Source organism: Salmo trutta, chromosome 29, assembly GCF_901001165.1.
Source record: "Salmo trutta chromosome 29, fSalTru1.1, whole genome shotgun sequence".
NCBI classification, from domain to species: domain Eukaryota; kingdom Metazoa; phylum Chordata; class Actinopteri; order Salmoniformes; family Salmonidae; genus Salmo; species Salmo trutta.
The window spans coordinates 28,821,555-28,839,231 of NC_042985.1; the positions used below are offsets into that span (position 1 = coordinate 28,821,555).

Sequence of the window (17,677 nt, forward strand, 5' to 3'; positions counted from 1 at the left end):
GTTTCAAGCAATAGAGCATATGCTTTGAATACTGGTCTTTTGGGCAAATATGCAGTTTTGGGCAAATTCTCATATCACTTTGCTCAATTTGTCTCATACAAGGATTTGTATGACTGTTGAAATGTGCAGAACATTAATCAGCTATGCCTGCCCCATATGTAAGACCCTCTGAGTTGCTGCCGCTTTACTTCCTTGACTGTGTCATGGGACCTGCGGCTACGCTTGGCACACTCCATTGAAGCAGCATCAGCTCTCACAACTCCTCTCTGATTGCTCCAGTGTCACCAAAGTGCTGTCAAGCCACAATTTGTTCATCACATTTGTTATAGCAGTGGCTCCCTCATTGAACGTGGCACTGCCATACTGGCTGCTCCGTCAATGCGGCTTTTGCCCACAAAGACAGTTTTGGAGCATCGCGACAATATTACAGAGTTCAGACATTCATTTGAATTCTGGGTTCCTCCGTGCTACATTCTTTTTAGGGCGTTATCATTTGACGTCCTATGATATACAGGTACTATTTTCTGTGCAACCTCTCTATTAAAAAATGTATGGCTCCAAGGTTTTTGTGACAGGGTGGATCTTCACCATTTTCTAGGGCTCACTGGTACCAGCACCAATGCACACACCTATCGCGTAGTTGGAAGTGAATCCTCTCTTGTGCCAAGTGCCATCGAAGGATACATTAATGTCTATGATGGCATCCTCATCCTCCTTCAGCAACACTGCGATGTCTGGGTCTATATCGGCGCATGCTCTTCTAATTATCTTTGTAGTACTCTTCATTGACTGTAGCCCTTTCTGAATCTCTGCAACTAAAGTGGGGGGGAAACGTACTTATTATGTCTGTCGACATTACAGACACAACTACAGGACTAAATATTAGCATATCAGCATGTAGGCTACAGCCCTATGACACTGTAAGCCTGTTACAGTCTCATTGTATAGTTATGTTTTCCTATCACTCTGTTTTATTAACTTTGAATACATTTGCTGGAGCAAGGGAAATAGATATTATTTATACACAGCAAGTCACCTGACAATAATGGGCTACTCTCCCTTTTTATTTACCTGTCTCTGATATGAGCTGAGAAGCAAGGAAGGAATCCCTAGGACTTTGCTTATTTTCTTTATAGCTGCATAACCAAGTCCAAGTTCGTGGGCTAGAAGAACCATCCTCACATTTATATCAAATGCCACATCTTCCCTGGAGCTCTCCTGCAGCCTGGAGGAAGTGTCAACACTCCTAAATGCATCACGATCACCTTCACAGTCTGCACATTATATCATAACATAATTATAGAATCACTGGTGAAGTCTATGGTGATTTTAAGTCCAGTGTTTAGACATTTAGGGCAAATCAAATCATGTACATGTTGGTTTATTTGAGACGTGGAATAAAAGCCACTGTTTGGCTGGTTGCTGTCTGGTTGATCGCTGCTAACGTAGTTGTCATCTTCATCTCAAATAATTTGCGTCAGATTTTTTCTTTCATTTACTGCTTTTCTCGCATTGGCTAACTGAGATCGCCTGTCACATACTGTAGGTATATTCTTCGAATTTTTCTCATTTTGTCTTCTTTTTACGTTGATTCTTCGCGGGAGATATTTTCAAACGAGGAAGTGCTGCGTGGCACGTAAGGCATTTTAACCAATCAGGTTGCCGGAAAGGGCCTTTAAATACCAGTAACAAATCGGATGTCAGGAAATGACTAATCATTCAACACGAAGCACTACGTCTACAAAGGATGTGGCCACGTGTGGACTAGATAACGATACGCGCCGGAAAACAAGCTTTTGAATGATATATGATTCAACATGGAGCGTTTAAAAATAGCGGTCTACATGAAACATGATATCAAGAACGACATTTAGGATGTAGCTGACGGAGTTGGGATAATATTATACAAATCAAGTATTTATATACATTATTGCCGATGTATTTGTACATTTGATTAAAGTTTGGAAGCAAAATAAAACATGTTTGCCTGTGATGCCTGGCCTTAAGTGTTCAAGAACCATTTGCAATTTTTTCCCCATCATGAAGCTTGTGCACATTCCATGTAATAAGTTGGATTTTACAATACTGTAGAATCAAAGCTAACCTTGTCTGTTCCGTCTGTAATAAAACATTTTAGCAGAAGTCATTTGAGGGCGGTGGACATTCCATGAAATGGGAGAGTGGGCTATAAACACAAAGTTAGTATATACAGTACATGTATAGAGTGTGTGAGCTGAGCAGACGTTTAAAAGAGAACACACAAAAAAACATAAAGCAAAGCACATTGAGGCGCTGTGCCTTTTTAAGCTTCAACCCCTCTCCTAATTTACCAAAACACTGTGGATTATGTCATTGTACAGTACATACATTGGAGGAAGACTGCCACTTTAGTACTGTGGTCAGTTTGTATTACCTTGTAAATTACATTTAAGTATAGTGGCTGGTGGGGGTCTACATGGGGAGAGTGGGTCCACGGAAAGAATGAAGTGGGATGAATGGAGTCCCTACACACACTTCAGAGAAGTATCTGATGCCCTTTCCAGTCCCCTGGATAGAGCCCCTCTCCACTCTCACCAATAACAACCATTGAATCTTAGCTATAATGATAAGCAAGGAATGATAATGACTCGACATCCTCTCCTAATCTGTCTAGAACTCTTATTCATTTTACAGCAGGTTTGCAAGTTACAAAAATAAACACAATTACACTGCAATATAGTTAAATCCTTTTTTCTCTCTCCCAAGCCAATCCCTTCTCTGTCCACCATTAAGATCTGTTCTGAGAACATGGCAACCATGTTCTGTGCATGTTTGGTGGGAGGTTGATGGAATATTCTCCTAACCCTCAGAAAACTGGACATATGAATGTTCTAGCAACGTCCCATGAAACGTGTCTAAAACATTCATATGGTATATTCTGAGAACATGGGAACCACGTTCTGGGTATGTTCTGTTTGACAACTCTAACGCCAAAACATGCTAAAAAGGTTTATCCGAAGGTTTTTGCTAACACAGATAGAATGTTCCCCTAACTAACGGAAAACTGGACGCTCAGACATTAGAGGAACATTATGGGTAACATTACAAAAATGTTTTCTCTCCCTACAATTGTTAGCTGGAATGATGTTGTCAACAACCTGAGGTCATTGGGAGATGAATGGCAATTGGGGAGTAACAGTGGTTTGCTTGCAGATGATGTCTACTGAAGCTCTTTAGGCAAAACATTGCAAACTCAATCAACAAAGATAAACAATGTGTTCTCTCTTTCTCTCTCTCTCCATTTCTCTCTCTCTCTCTCTCTCTCTCTCACACACACACACACACACACACACACACACACACCACAAACACTTCCTCTCTCAGTACAAGTCATGAAGGAGCTGTCAGATTACAGGAGGGTAATTGAATTTGGGAGTGCTATGGGGAGGGACCAGACAACACATCTTCCATTGTCTCCCCGGAGTGTCGGGAACAGGAGCAGGAGTAGGAGCTCAGGGGAAATTCCTGCCCGCTGACAGGGATTTCAGGAAGGGAGATTGTGGAGGGCAAAGGAGAAATGAGGTGGAGGCTGGGACCCGCAATATGCACAGCTTTATTTGAAAACTAGTTCACAGGGGCAGCCTTCAGCGCGCTGCAGTCACCAGAGAAAGACAGAGACACGCCGAGCAAGTCAACATGACAGACACACAGAGAGAGGAGAGAGAACATAAGCATGACAGACAGAAAGAGGGAGAGAGATAAGGAGAGGATCGTAAACAGCAAAGACAGACATACAGACAGAGGCACGATGCTGAGAAAGACAGGTAGAAAGAAAGGCCAGGCGATAGAGAGAGAGAGAGAGAGAGAGAGAGAGAGAGAGAGAGGGAGAGCAGGGAGAGATAGATACAGAGAAAGATATAGGGAGAGATATATAAAGCGAGAGAGATACAGAGAGAGAGTTAGAGAGAGAGAGAGAGGGAGAGCAGGGAGAGATAGATACAGAGAAAGATATAGGGAGAGATATATAAAGCGAGAGAGATACAGAGAGAGAGAGTTAGAGAGAGAGGAGAGGCAAGATCACCCGCCTTGAGTCCATCTGTCATTGAGCAGGCTCTCATACCACAGGAATTGACAAGTGACTGTTGGGATGGACAGAGTGACATACAGCGCAATACTATATATGAAGAATATTGGGAAAAATACAAATGAATCAATGCTTTTTGTGAATGGCATGTTAATGGAACATATGGCTTTCTCATTTCTCTCTCAAGGTTCTACAAGCGCTACAGTATGAAGTGAGGGGGCCGAGGTGGCACATTGACAGACAACAGACTTCCATTGGGTGTCCTGTCTCTCTCCACACTCAGACAGAAGCCTGGAGGCTAACTGAGTTGGAGCAGCTAACATGGAGGGTAGTTCAATCAGGGGAAAGCTAGCTAGCGTATGTCTGTTTTCTGGGTGTGATGTTAGCAGACAGGGGATGTGATGTGTGGATGTCATTAAGTCTGTGAAGTGGAAATAATAAAGAATTAGGATTGTCTCAGAAGACAGGAGAATTAATCCAAAATGAATTACATGAAGGAGGAGGAGGAGTGAAAATCAACATCAGCTTCTTTCCTCTCCTCTCTGCTTCAAGCAAGATAGGGGGCAATTTCAACGATTTCTCTGAACTACGAAAAATGGTATTAATAAATGAGAGAGCAAATAAAAACAGATACATTTGTGACGATGTGGGGGAGGGGGGAGAGAGAGAGAGAGAGAGAGAGAGAGAGAGAGAGAGCGAGAGAGAGAGAGAGAGCAAGAGAGAGAGAGAGTGAGAGAGAGGAGGATAGTCAGACAGAGGATAGAAATAGAGAGAGTAGTCAAAGCCCTGTGGCTGCCAGATTGCCTTGGTCTTTTGTTCCTGGTGTTTTTCTGGAGAGGGCTGCCAGTGTTAAAGAGGCGACACTGCCGATTGTAATAAACGGCACTTGTAAATCGCGGAGTGGAATTATACAGCATGCAGATGGATCCATATGCCATCATGTGCAAAACGTGGCCAAAAACTCAAAGTGATAATTAAGACTTAGGGGGTGAATGGCAGAGACATTTGTGACAACGGAATATGGCGTCTCCTGGCACTGGGGGAAACAGAAGGGCTCGGAAAAGCTCTGTGTCACAAAACATTACCCACGCAGCTGTTGGCTTTATGAGCAGAGCTGGTGTGCTCTTTCCACCCCCTCACCCTTCTCTCTCTGGGTCAATATGCACAGTGGTGCTGTTCACTCCCAGTTTGTGACATTTTAAAGCAACATGTCCCCTTCTCACCTCACACTCCCCCTCAGGGAATAGACAATCTCACACACACACACACACACACACACACACACACATACACATACACATACACACATACACACACAACGAAGTGAAGGCCACCAATTCAATCTGAACATTGTTAAGGTTTCTACTGTACTGGTTGCTGCTTGTGTAATTTTTTATTTAATTTTACCTTTATTTAACTAGGCAAGTCAGTTAAGAACAAATTATTATTTACAATGACGGCCTAGGAACAGTGGGTTAACTGCCTTGTTCAGGGGCAGAATGACAGATTTTTACTTTGTCCGCTTGGGGATTCAATCTTGCAACCTTTCAGTTACAAGTCCAACACTCTAACCACTAGGCTACCTGCCACCCAATAATGCAGTGTCTTTGGGCTGGTCTTTATTGCATTAGAGCTGCTGATCTATCCCAGAGCTTGTGTGTGTGTATGTGATTGCACTGTACCCTGCAATCACACCTGCAACCCTGTACATGTGACTATTAACCAATCTGAATCTGCGTGTGTCTATGTGTGTGTGTGTGTGTGTGTGTGTGTGTGTGTGTGTGTGTGTGTGTGTGTGTGTGTGTGTGTGTCTGTCCATTGTCCCCCTTGCACCAGGAGTGCAGGCAGCGTAGACATATAGAGTCTGACTGGGAGGAAACCCTTAACGCCCTGTTAAACCGGCAACCTCCTCTGTCACTCCTGTCTGCCGCCACTCCAGACACGGGACTGGAGCTGCAAACAAAGAGCCCCCGAGCTCAATAAAAATGTGGGTGATTAAACAACTCCCCTTAATTGCTCCTTTTGTCCGGGAATCAAACGGTCACACTGATTACACAGGTATGGGAGCGAGAGGCAGAGAGCTGACCGTGCCGACGACGCCTCCGAGAGGGCCAGAAACCTCTGCTATCCCTCTGCCTGCCCTCACTCTCACGTCACCACCTTTTTATCCCACTAAACAACCAGCGTCTGTGTGAAATGATGTGTGTGTGTGTGTGTGTATATGTCTGTATGAGTATGTGTGTCTGGCAGGTAGGGAGAGCGAGGTAGAGAGACAGAGGGAGAGAGAGGGTTCTGAGGTGAGCGACACCAGAGCTCCCCACAGTGGACGGTTGTTGTATTACAGCAGGCCAGCACAGTCCACACTCTGGGCTCTGAGCTAACAGCCAACTGGCCGTACTGCTGAGGGGAAGAGCCAAACCCAGGGCCTGTGTCCAACGTGACGCAGCATGTGTAAGATCACAGCAGCATGGGAACCATACACATCATCTGCCAGTCACAGAAATAAAGACATTTCACTCAAACACAAGGCCCCCGAACACAGCGCCTGTCAAATGGGTCAATATGAAAGGGAGGGGCTCAATTACTGTTCCCGCAAATACACACATTAAGTGCCTTTCAAGGGCCTGTAAGTACTTCACTGTAGTACTTCAATGCTCTCTCTCTCCACATTCACCACTTGTGAAACACAGCAGCCATTTTGGTGCCAAAACACCCATCATATTAGAGCTGGTCTCAGTCAGTTTCAGAGGAGAGTTTTCTATGGTCAGATTTAGAGAGTCAGAGTGGGAATTTGGCTGGAGAACAGGTCTTAACAACCCCTCTCTACGAGGGAAAAGTGCTCCCTGCTGACACCATATGGAGCACCTACCTACCAACACCACGCACAACAAACTGGTCTCCTGTTAATGCATTCGTCTGACCAAACCCAACAACCTCACAAACCCCACACTTATTGGCATCACCACGATGCACCTGTACACCAGAATGGCTTTAGCTTATAAATGTTATTTTGAATTGATGAAGTTAGATGTTTAATAAAACTGCCATTGATCGTCGCGGTGGTGTGACACACTGCTACAAGAGTAGGCATGGTGGACAGTAATCCTGTCTGGGTAGTCACACGGAGCGAGGATGCCCCCTGCAGTCTACGAGACACCAGTGCATATTTTCATGTAACGTCATATGGTAACAACACACTTTCCGTTCCACAACGCAATCGACGACTCTCTAAACATTCCGAACAGAAAAGGAGACAATTATTAAAATTGTGCAAAATCTTTATTCATTCCTTTCATCATATCTTTCCATCGTCGTCACCATCATGAACCACTGACAGAGAGGGACAAGAACAGATAGGGATCTGAATACAGTCACTCTTTATGGGGGGAACAATACATATCAGCTGTCAACGGGCCCTACATACCACAGCCAGAAGGAGCACTGGATACTGAAGGCTTTGTAAAGTGTTTCCCCCAGTCTTTCCATTTCTACAAACAATCATTGACATGTGCAGATAGAGCCATTTCTCTCCCAACAGTACATTTCTCCTTCTCTGGTCCATATTCACACTTACAATACACTCTTGTTGTTGTTGTTCAACACCAACGCCGCTATGTATGTATGTCCTAGTGAAGACATTTTACCATAAGGGACATTTAGTTATTTTGTTTACTTTTACTCCAAATATAAGTCTTTCGGTGGTTCCCTATCTTTCTACACACTAGACAGGTAGACCTTGAGACAGTTTGAGAGAGAGAGAGAGAGAGAGAGAGAGAGAGAGAGCCAGAAAGAGAGAGAACATACATTTTATCTGGGCTAAGCAAATGTTGAATAAGTGCAATGTCCAGTATAATGTACTATAGTACAGAAAATACGAATAACCCACACATACATACAACTAATTGATAAACACAGTAAATTATACACAGGGTTCCCGTTCCCCAAGGTAAACCATAAATATGTAAGTAAAGCACTTGAACAACATCCAGTGTCCTGTGGGTAGGGCCATAACCATATAATATCTTCATGTATTATATCTCTCAGAGTAGGGAGGGATAGTGGGCTGTAGGGAATGGATTCACCTGGGGGTCACTGCCCTAGTCGCTCAGAGTGGGATAGACTGTACTTTATGGAGCAAGTCACAAAGATAAGTCTATGGCCATGGCAGAACAGCTCCTCTTGTCAGTGTGATTTCTCTAAGAAGAGTGTTGCTATGGGTTTGGCATCATGCTCTCTCAGATTCAGCAGTCTAGAGGGCACCAGTATTCTCTGTGTCATCATTTTGACTCTCCGGTCTAATTTCCCTAAATGAAACGTCAGTAGAAGACAAGAAAAGCCTTTAGTCTACAGAGGGAGCAGACTTTGTCTGTGTCTGTCCGTGACTAGTCTCTCCTGACAGACTGGTAACAATATTAGCTAGTAATGGATTCTCCTGTGTAACATACGACCATTTTACTCAACCAGAGGGCTTCAGGTCCCTCTGTCTGTGCTATCTGAAGACAAACTGACCCACTACATGATGAGGCATGGTAGAACAGTGTTTTGACCCGGGAGATAATTGCATCTTGGCCCGTTAATTTATGGCATTAGTCAAAAAATAGGAAATAAACGGATCACTGAGATAATGCCTACAACAAACACAATAAAATAACAAACTTCTATATGCATGTAGATCCATCATTCAACACCCACAGGGGGACGTAATAAACAATACATGATTCTTTGTTCTTCTTCTAGATATTCACAATGACAACTGATGAATATAGATACATAGTCCAAAGGATTCTCAAATTTGCTGCTGATAAAAGAGAGTGGATGAGACTTGACAGTGGCTCAGGAGGAAATGAGAGACCAGGGGCTGAAAGGGAAGTGTGTGTGTGTGTGTGTGTGTGTGTGTGTGTGTGTGTGTGTGTGTGTGTGTGTGTGTGTGTGTGTGTGTGTGTGTGCGCTCTTGCGCTTCAGGTCAGAGTGTGTGTGTGTGGCAAACCAGTCCAGCTAAGGTTTCCTTCATTCATCCCTGTGTTATCCAGCTCTATCTAGCCCACGGGTGTGGCTCACTAGAGCACAGAGTAGCAGCTGTTACACATGCTAGCCAGACACAGGGAGAACGGAAAGCAGAGGAATAAAAAGTGAGGGAAAAAAAGGGAAAAGGACTGTAGATATGAGGCGTAAAGATCATCAACCTCCCTCATCTGGTCTGAGTTTGTGTTTCCCAAATGTCTGTCTGTATTTATGTCTATAGTTCTGTCTGTCGGTCTATCTGCAGTACAGACCTGTTCCTCAAGGGCCACCGGGGAGCCTCCATTAGCTGGAGTAGATCTGGGTGCCAATCACACGCATTATCTCCTTCTGCACCTTGGGCTCCTGGGTGTTGATGTTGGCATCTCCCACCTGGCCGTCCTCGTACCTGCAACACAGAGGTGACAGTTCACATTCGATGAAACGATGTGACTGTTAATTCGCTGTCTTGCTGTGCGTTACGTTTTTATTGCTTATCATTTTGTTACATGGTTGTGGAATGTCTTACGGAAACACAATAACAACTTTACAGACAACAGACGGAACCAACGTGTCACGTAGATTTCCAGGGGAACGATAAGAGTCAGGACGAGGTTACTCACACGAAGAAGAAGCGCGTGCAGACGTGGTCGGACACAGGACACACCCAGATGTTGCCGTGCTTCTGCAGGTCCTTGGACGTGATCACTGAGACAGGCAGACAGCGAGACATGGAGGGGTCATCGTTAACAAAACACACCACCCCATGACCAAGAACAATGGCTCAAAATTGACCAAGCTAGTCTATACATTTCATGTGGTACAGTATTTACCTTCACAAAGGGCAATGCAGTTTAGATTCCGGCTCTGGAGAAACCTTGACTGGATAGGACGGCTCTGTGAAAGCAGTCAATACAGAACATGATGTAATGCTCGGACACGTATCAACAGGGGAAATGGTTGTAAGTAAAACGTGTATGAGTCTCTCACCATCAGACACTGCACCTGTGGAATGGTATTCATACGGTTGTAACGCTGCACCAGCTCATCTTTGGTGGGCATGCGGTGCTGTCCTTTACCCATCCCTGAACACACACACGGATGTAAACAAACGCAAAGTTGGTCAGAGCTGTACCGGAGCTGAGATACTGCCATATTCTGAACAGGTCAACAGCTGAACATACGTTTGAGTTCTGTTGATGGAACAACACAGAGGAGGTGAGGATGGCATAGGGTCAGGGCTCAACCTTACTTAAAGATGGCTGCTTGCTTACCCAGTTAGACTTGGACGCACATGCACACAAAACTATATGACATCAGATGAGTGTGTGATATGCAATGCACAGAGCCAGACACATACAGACCAGACCGGCAGCCCCACAGTGGACACACAGGACATTGTAGTGCAGGGACAGCACAGGTAGGTGAACCCAACCCAAAGATGAAGATGGACTGTACCAGAGACAGAGACAAGTCAGCTGAACAAAGAGCAGACACAACCAACAGTCTGAAGGACGAGGGGTGAGAGAGACAGAGGGAGAGAAAGAGAGAGAGAGAGAGAGACAAAGACTGACAGAGAGACAAAGACAGAGAGAGACAGAGAGACAAAAACAGAGAGAAAGAGACAGAGAGAGCAGGCAATAAATAGCCTGCAGGACAGAGGGTCATTCCTACCTGAGTATCCAAAGGAAATGCTGGAGATGGGGCTGAGATAGATACCCTTTCCATAGGCTGCACCATGCAGCTTGTTGAAAGAGCAGGGGGAAGAATCACTGAGAGCCCACCAGCAGCGCACACACTCAAGAGACACACACACACACACACACACACACACACACACACACACACACACACACACACACACACACACACACACACACACACACACACACACACACACACTCAGAGACACACTGCCAGAGGAACATACACTCAGAGACACACACTCTCATACACATACACATACACACACAAGAGACACACACACAAAGAGGTAGCAGTGCAGAGAGAAGGTAGAAGGTAGCCCACAGTGGGTTCTATGTTGAACCACGAGGTGAAGTGCAATAGAAAACAAACCTGCCTAAAGTACAATACATTGACTATTGTAGAAGCACATAGTCTCCTGTTCCACTACCCACTAAGACCTCATAAGATGCTGAGGTGAGGTAACAAATGTCCATGTAGAAGTCTTGTGCTGAACATTCATGTAAATCATCCATAAGGACGTGGAATTACATCCGAACGAACGGCGACAGAATAAGGGAAGGATGAGGATGAAGAGGATGAAGATGGATGATGAAGACGGGGAATGTTTGATGGACATCCATGGCAGAGCAGAGGGATTTTCAGCTCCAGTGGAGAGGTGACAGCCACGGAAATACTTTATGAGAGTGGAGGAAGAAGAATCACTTCTGAGTTTAGGAGACAGAGATGACATGTATCTGAAGGACAGCATGAGAGAAAGACAGAGACACAATGAGATTTGCTGTGCGAGCTGAAGGCGTGACAGAATGAACAAACACACGCTCAAGGTGAAGAGGAGGGAGAGAGCGAGGGACGCAGAACAAGGAGAAGAAAGACGAGTCTTCAAAGCTCTAACAACAAAGGTTCTAATACTGTAATATACTCATAATAAACTGTTCACTGACAACAAACACCCTGCTGACTTCTCCCATTCATACAGCATAATATAATAACAGGAAGGAGCGAGATGGCGTGTTTCAAAGGTGCATACAGCATGAACCTAAGAGTCTATAGACATAGATTGTCATGCATGTGGTTTAATGTCTTGTACGGTGTCTTCAACTACCAGGAGGTTCAGCCATATACATATTAAACATCATTAGGTTCAGCATAGAGGTAAATAAGAGAGACAGTATAGGCGATGACCGTTACTGACCTTCCTTGGATCCCTCACCCACTCACCCACTCACCCACTCTGTGGATCCTCATAGCGAAACAGACATGGGGCGGGGCAGCAGTCGTAACCTCTGACCTAGTCTACTCAGTGCTCTTAGTGGTCAACCCAGGCAGCCACGCCTTCAGCCAGGCCGACTGGTAACCCCCAGCGCCCAGCAGACAACACAGCCCCTCCGCCTCTCTATCAGGACAGGAAGAGGCGTGGTGTCCACTGCTGTCAGAGCAGGAAACAGGAAGTGCTCGACATATGCCAGGGGAAAATTACTGGTGGGCCTGGCATTTTAAAGCGTCCAATACATTGAGAGAGAAACCTGGCATCCGTTACTGTCAAAATGGATCAGCTGGACAGCCAACCTGCACTGTGTGTGAGGAGAACAGACAGGCTCTGTCCAAGGGAGGACGCGTCTTACTTCAGCCAACTGCTGGATCTACATACCTGCAGTTTGGTATAAGACGCATTGACTAGTCCATTTCTCAGAACGGAGTGCCAGTTCTCTATATGGGAACCACTAGAGCAGGTGCAGGGAGAGAGAGAGATAAGGAGAGCTGTGAATACTGAACACTTCTTCCTCAAACAGGGCCAGTGCTTTCTAAAGGCTCCAACAATGCTGTGCAGAGAGCGTTCAAAACATAATTATTTCCACTTTTGCATGCCCACCATTTATGGACATATTGTTATACTGTACCTCGAGTAAAGCATTCATGCCGTGAGATATCTACATCTTATTGGCAATGCAATAACTCTGTTCACACTGTGTTTTTGGCTGATTGTATGAGGAGATAGTAATTCTATTTTCTCACATTTTCTAAACTTGGCGTGTTTGTTTGCTAAAAACAGCAGAATGGTTGAGGACATACAGCACAAGAACAGCTCAGAAATCTCCTGATATTACACCACCCCTCCTTCTCTTTTCAACAGCAGGATGTTACTTGAATAGAAGTCTCAGTGGGAATACATCAAACTATATCTTCTCTCATCTCTTATTGTCCTCAAATAAACCCCAGGGGTGAAACAGGGTAGCCATGCTGTTATTCTTAGCAGAGACAATGTTCAAGAGTGTCATGTCCTGACCAGTAAAAGAGGTCATTTGTTATTGTAGTTTGGTCAGGACGTGGCAGGGGTGTGTTTGTTTTGTGTTGTCGGGGTTTTTGGGTTGTATTCTATGTTTTGTATTTCTATGTTCTATTTTCTAGTTTTTCTATTCCTATGTCTAGTTTATTGTTTTGATCATCAATTGGAGGCAGCTGTTCCTCGTTGCCTCTAATTGAAGGTCCTATTTAGTAGGGATGTTTTTTCTATGGGATTTGTGGGTAGTTGTTTCCTGTTTTGTGTTTGTGCACCTGACGGGACTGTTTAGTGTCGTTTTTGTATACGTGTTTCTTTTGTTTTCCTTCTTTAATAAAATAAGAAGATGAGTTTACACGTTCCCGCTGCGTTTTGGTCCAATCCCTACGACACCCGTGACAAAGAGGAGTTGTAGAATTTAAATCAGCTAGCTGCCTGAGGGACTGAGACAGTTCTGATTGCTTTGAGATAGTCCCATGCATGCTTCTGCTTCGTGCCTTTCGTACAGCAGGGGCATGGCTGTCTGTCGCTCACACTGATACTGCTACATCAGGGACTCAGTACTGGTGTCTGTTCACTGTGCTGTCAGCTGGTGGATGCTGTAACTACCAGATATGTGGGACTCTATTATGTGTTGTCTCTGTCTATAAGAATGGGCGGCAGGTAGCCTAGAAGTTTCAATCCCGGATCTGACAGGAAAAAGAAAATCGGTCTGGAAGTGAGCTGGCAACCGGAGGATGCTGGTGTCTAATCCCAATTGCCTTTGCCTGACATTGTGCCCCTGAGCAAGGCACTTAACCCCCCACAACAACTGCTCCACGGGCGCCCAGTGTGGCAGCCCCCTGCTCCAACCTGGATGTGTCTTTGGGAGGGGATGGGATTCATTTCGGTTGGACTTTGTGCACAATTGACTTAATAAACTTAATAAAACATAGTACCTATTCTGTATGTGGGAGTCTTTGGTTAAGGGGAGGTTGGTGCTGCCATATACTGTATATGGGAGCACCAACCTCTCTCCCCTAAGGGAGTGGCGCCCTTAGGGGAGAGATAGGGGACTCACTGGAAGGCAAAGGTGCTGCCGTAGAGCTTCTTGGCCGTGCGAAAGCGTGCCTCCTTGGCAGGCGGGCTGCTGAGTAATAGGAACTGGTGGGATGTGTGCATGAACTTCAGTTGCTATAGGAGAGAGAGAGAGAGACGGAGGGAAGGAGAGAGAGAATTGAGAATCATGTAGTGGAGAACACACGGCATCAGTTATGAGGAAGAGCAAACACCAGAGATCTGTGTTATTCATACCCTACTCAGAGGCAGCTTGACGATATGGGATCTGTTACTGGATATGATCCTAGAGAGAGGGAGGAGAGAGGACAGGATAGGAAGGGATGGGGAGAAGAAAAACAGGTTAGTGAAAGAGGCAGAACAGGGTTGGAGGTTTAGATTGCAGGAGGTGTAAGCAGAGACCTTCTACCTACCACTGCAGTAGGGGGTGGGCCAAAGGGTCCAGTTTGTCCATCTGTTTCTTAATCTCCAGATATGAGCCCTGGAAAAGACAGCTTTCATTATTTCACACCCCACTATCCTTTCGTCACTAGACTACCAAATCTAAATATGACAAGGAGATGATTCAATGTAACAACACATATATAGTCTCTTTTCACAGCCCAAGTCCAGCACAGGACTGCCCTTCCTTCATCCCAGCCTCCCCCAGCCTCAGTACCTGGGTCATCTCGCGGATGGACATGACACTGTCCAGTGCTTTTTGCAATCTCTCATAGTTCTTCTTCTGTGACCAGGGAGCAAGATGGAGCCACGGAGACAGGCGTCAGAAGGACAGGGAGAGAGAAAAACATTGGATTAATATCTGCAACCCATTCAATGAGCCCAAAGTAATGTTTCAGAATGTTATCACATATTATGATAACCAGACATCCTGTAAAGTGGTGTGTAACCACAGCAACAGTAGTAACCTTTGGGTTGAAGGCCAGAGTCTTGGGGTCGTTGGGGTCGACCACAGACGGGTAGGGTTCAAAGATGATGCTTTTACGAGGAGACTCCAGAGCAGCCCGACACATAGCCACCAGCAGATCCACCACCTAGGGATCAACATGAAAGCCGATCAGTTATCACCACATAGACAGGGACAGGCAGACGAGACGGGGATAGAGAAAGTGTGTGTGTTGTTAGTCAGGCAGTCACCTCTGCTCCAGTGGCCACTTCCTCTGCTGCTCCTGACATCACACCCAGAGTGTAGAAGGAGAACACACACAGCTCTCTAGTGCACACAGCCGGCTGCGCATCCACACACCCCCACACACACACACACACACACACAGGGCAAGTGGCACACACACGCACATGAACAAACATCAATCTGAGTGAAACAAAGAAACTTGCTCATAGCTGAATTGAAACGTTTACATTCTGACGTTCACTTCACGCCGTATGTGTTTTATGCGGTCTACCTTCAACATGGATCCGTTCTGAAAGACGTGCTGCTCGTCACAGACCACACAGTACTCGTTGAGAGTGGGGATCCTCTGCTCCGAGTATTTCATTATCTGTCAGGAGACAAAACATGGGATTCCTGCCGATCACTCCCTCCTCTCCTCCAGCCCCATATATCACTCTCCTATGATGACATCATCAGCTGACTGGGCCTCTTATCAACACTTTAGTCTGTCACTTTACCCAGGGTCGAAACAAACCCATTATACACACGCATATGAATCAAAATCATTTGATAGACAAAACATTTCCTCATTTCAACGTTCATGAATCAATTAAACAGAGGTGGAGACCTTCTTTAAGCACATACTATGTCCTCTACCTCTTGTAAGGGTAATTTGACCCTTGATAGTCCTATCAGTGTTTGTGCTTCGGAGTTGTTTTGGAAGGACGTTCAGAGTGAACTAAAAGCCTATTAGGGCCCTAGCTTTGTCCTTGAGGTCTTATCTACCTGTACTAAGAAGCCATATTCCAAGGTAGGGATGTTCTTGCAGTGGCCGCCCGCCTGGGATGAGAAAAACAATTCAATCAGCTGCCTCGTGGTAATCTGCGCTGGGGCCCTGGCCGCCGGGACAGCCACAGTCTGATGGGTACAGTGAAGACAAAGCATTATGGGACATGGCGCCAGCCATGTCAGGTATGGGTAGGGAGAGGCTCAGGAAGGAATGTAGGTACAGTACTGTAGGTGTGTTGGTTGGGGGAGGGGAACAGTCAAAGTTCTCAGGTAGTTCAAAGCGAGAAAACAATTAGATAGTATGAATAACAGAATGGGGAAATAATTGCTTGTTACAAGTATTGCTCTGAATTCATGCACTTTCTGATATGGATGATGTATTGTGTTTGACTGCTCTAGCTAGCTGTAAGGTCACAGTGATTATTTTAATGCAATAGAATACACATCAAAACACACACACGTGCAATTTCATTAGGTGCAATAACTGGGCTCTGAGCAATATTTAGACGTGTTTATGTGTTTCACAACTCAAATATCATCAGGTCCAATATGTGGAATGACGTTTATGTGTATTGTCTTGACCTCTGTTTTGAAACGTGTCTGCATGTCTTGACTGCTGTTCTGAACATGTCTGATGTATGTATGTTAACCTTTTGTATATAATGTTTTCATGTTTATATGTTCACCTGCCAAGGGCCTGCAGATGTAAGTTAGCTGTTAGCTAAATCTGGTGCAATGCATCACTTCTCACTTCTGAGATGTTTTTGTTGTCCAAATAAACTTAATAAATATGTTTTTTTTTAAAGGGTGTTGTCTGTGCTGATGTGTATAGGGGTAACAGGGCCAGTCAGGAGAGGGGTGTGTGATGGTGGTGGTGAGGCGAGGTGGCCTCCGACCTGGCTGTTGGGGGGGTAGCTGAACAGCTCCCCCTTGGGGTTCTTCATGGTGCAGGAGATGGAGCGATTCATGAGCCGGGTCACCCTCAGCTCTGGAACACTCAGCTTCCCCTTCAGAACCGTGTCCTGGATCAGAGGGTAGCTGGGGGACCTGGGAACACACACACACACACACACACACACACACACACACACACACACACACACACACACACACAAAACCCAGATACCATTCATGGATAGACCTGGAAGTATACAGTACATACACATACAGACAGACATGCAGACACCTACGCAAGAAAATTATACAAACACAAAAGCTCAGAGCAACCAATTAGTGAGTATGTTTACATGCACACAAATAATTCGATATTAAACTGATTATGGCAGCACTCCGACTTTGACACTAGTCATGTAAACGCCTTACTCTGATTATCTTAATCGGCGTAAGATCAAGCAAAGTAAGCATAACCCGATTAAAACACCTCCATTTTCTAGCAATCTAGGACATGTATACACCTTTATTGGAGTTCCTGTGTTGTATTTGATCTGCGCGTGTGCTGTCACGATCAATCAGAGCCTCCCTCGAGTGGAAAATGTCTTCAAAATAGTTTACACATACAAATGTTATACGTCCAAACTCAAATAGGCTTCCCAAAAATAACATGGTCGCTGTGATAGAATGTTTATTTTGATTGCCAATTTTCAACATTTTTCCATCAGGAATCCTGATTTATGTTCTGTCCATGTATAGCGGATTGTAAGCGGAATCGTTCTTC

At 45.0% G+C, this 17,677-nt stretch overlaps 1 protein-coding gene across 5 annotated transcripts in view; it reads right to left on the reverse strand.

The window, feature by feature from the left end:
- The window catches only part of LOC115167313 (protein mono-ADP-ribosyltransferase PARP6), a 34,117-nt gene that overhangs the window by 7,383 nt on the left and 9,057 nt on the right, over positions 1 to 17,677 (reverse strand). For 2 of the 5 annotated variants that reach the window (XM_029721639.1, XM_029721635.1), the window contains exons 9-23: positions 16,899 to 17,049; positions 16,000 to 16,131; positions 15,506 to 15,601; positions 15,240 to 15,332; positions 15,011 to 15,136; positions 14,761 to 14,826; positions 14,516 to 14,583; positions 14,340 to 14,388; positions 14,107 to 14,219; positions 12,417 to 12,489; positions 10,736 to 10,805; positions 10,052 to 10,146; positions 9,895 to 9,958; positions 9,685 to 9,769; positions 7,321 to 9,470 (exon numbers count right to left, since the gene is read on the reverse strand). In XM_029721639.1, coding sequence (XP_029577499.1) covers positions 9,368 to 9,470; positions 9,685 to 9,769; positions 9,895 to 9,958; positions 10,052 to 10,146; positions 10,736 to 10,805; positions 12,417 to 12,489; positions 14,107 to 14,219; positions 14,340 to 14,388; positions 14,516 to 14,583; positions 14,761 to 14,826; positions 15,011 to 15,136; positions 15,240 to 15,332; positions 15,506 to 15,601; positions 16,000 to 16,131; positions 16,899 to 17,049 — 1,384 coding nt within the window. In that variant the 3' untranslated portion in view covers positions 7,321 to 9,367. Of the gene's footprint in view, positions 1 to 7,320; positions 9,471 to 9,684; positions 9,770 to 9,894; positions 9,959 to 10,051; positions 10,147 to 10,735; positions 10,806 to 12,416; positions 12,490 to 14,106; positions 14,220 to 14,339; positions 14,389 to 14,515; positions 14,584 to 14,760; positions 14,827 to 15,010; positions 15,137 to 15,239; positions 15,333 to 15,505; positions 15,602 to 15,999; positions 16,132 to 16,898; positions 17,050 to 17,677 lie in introns of those variants that run through there. The other 3 variants (XM_029721638.1, XM_029721637.1, XM_029721640.1) reach the window with 3 other exon arrangements.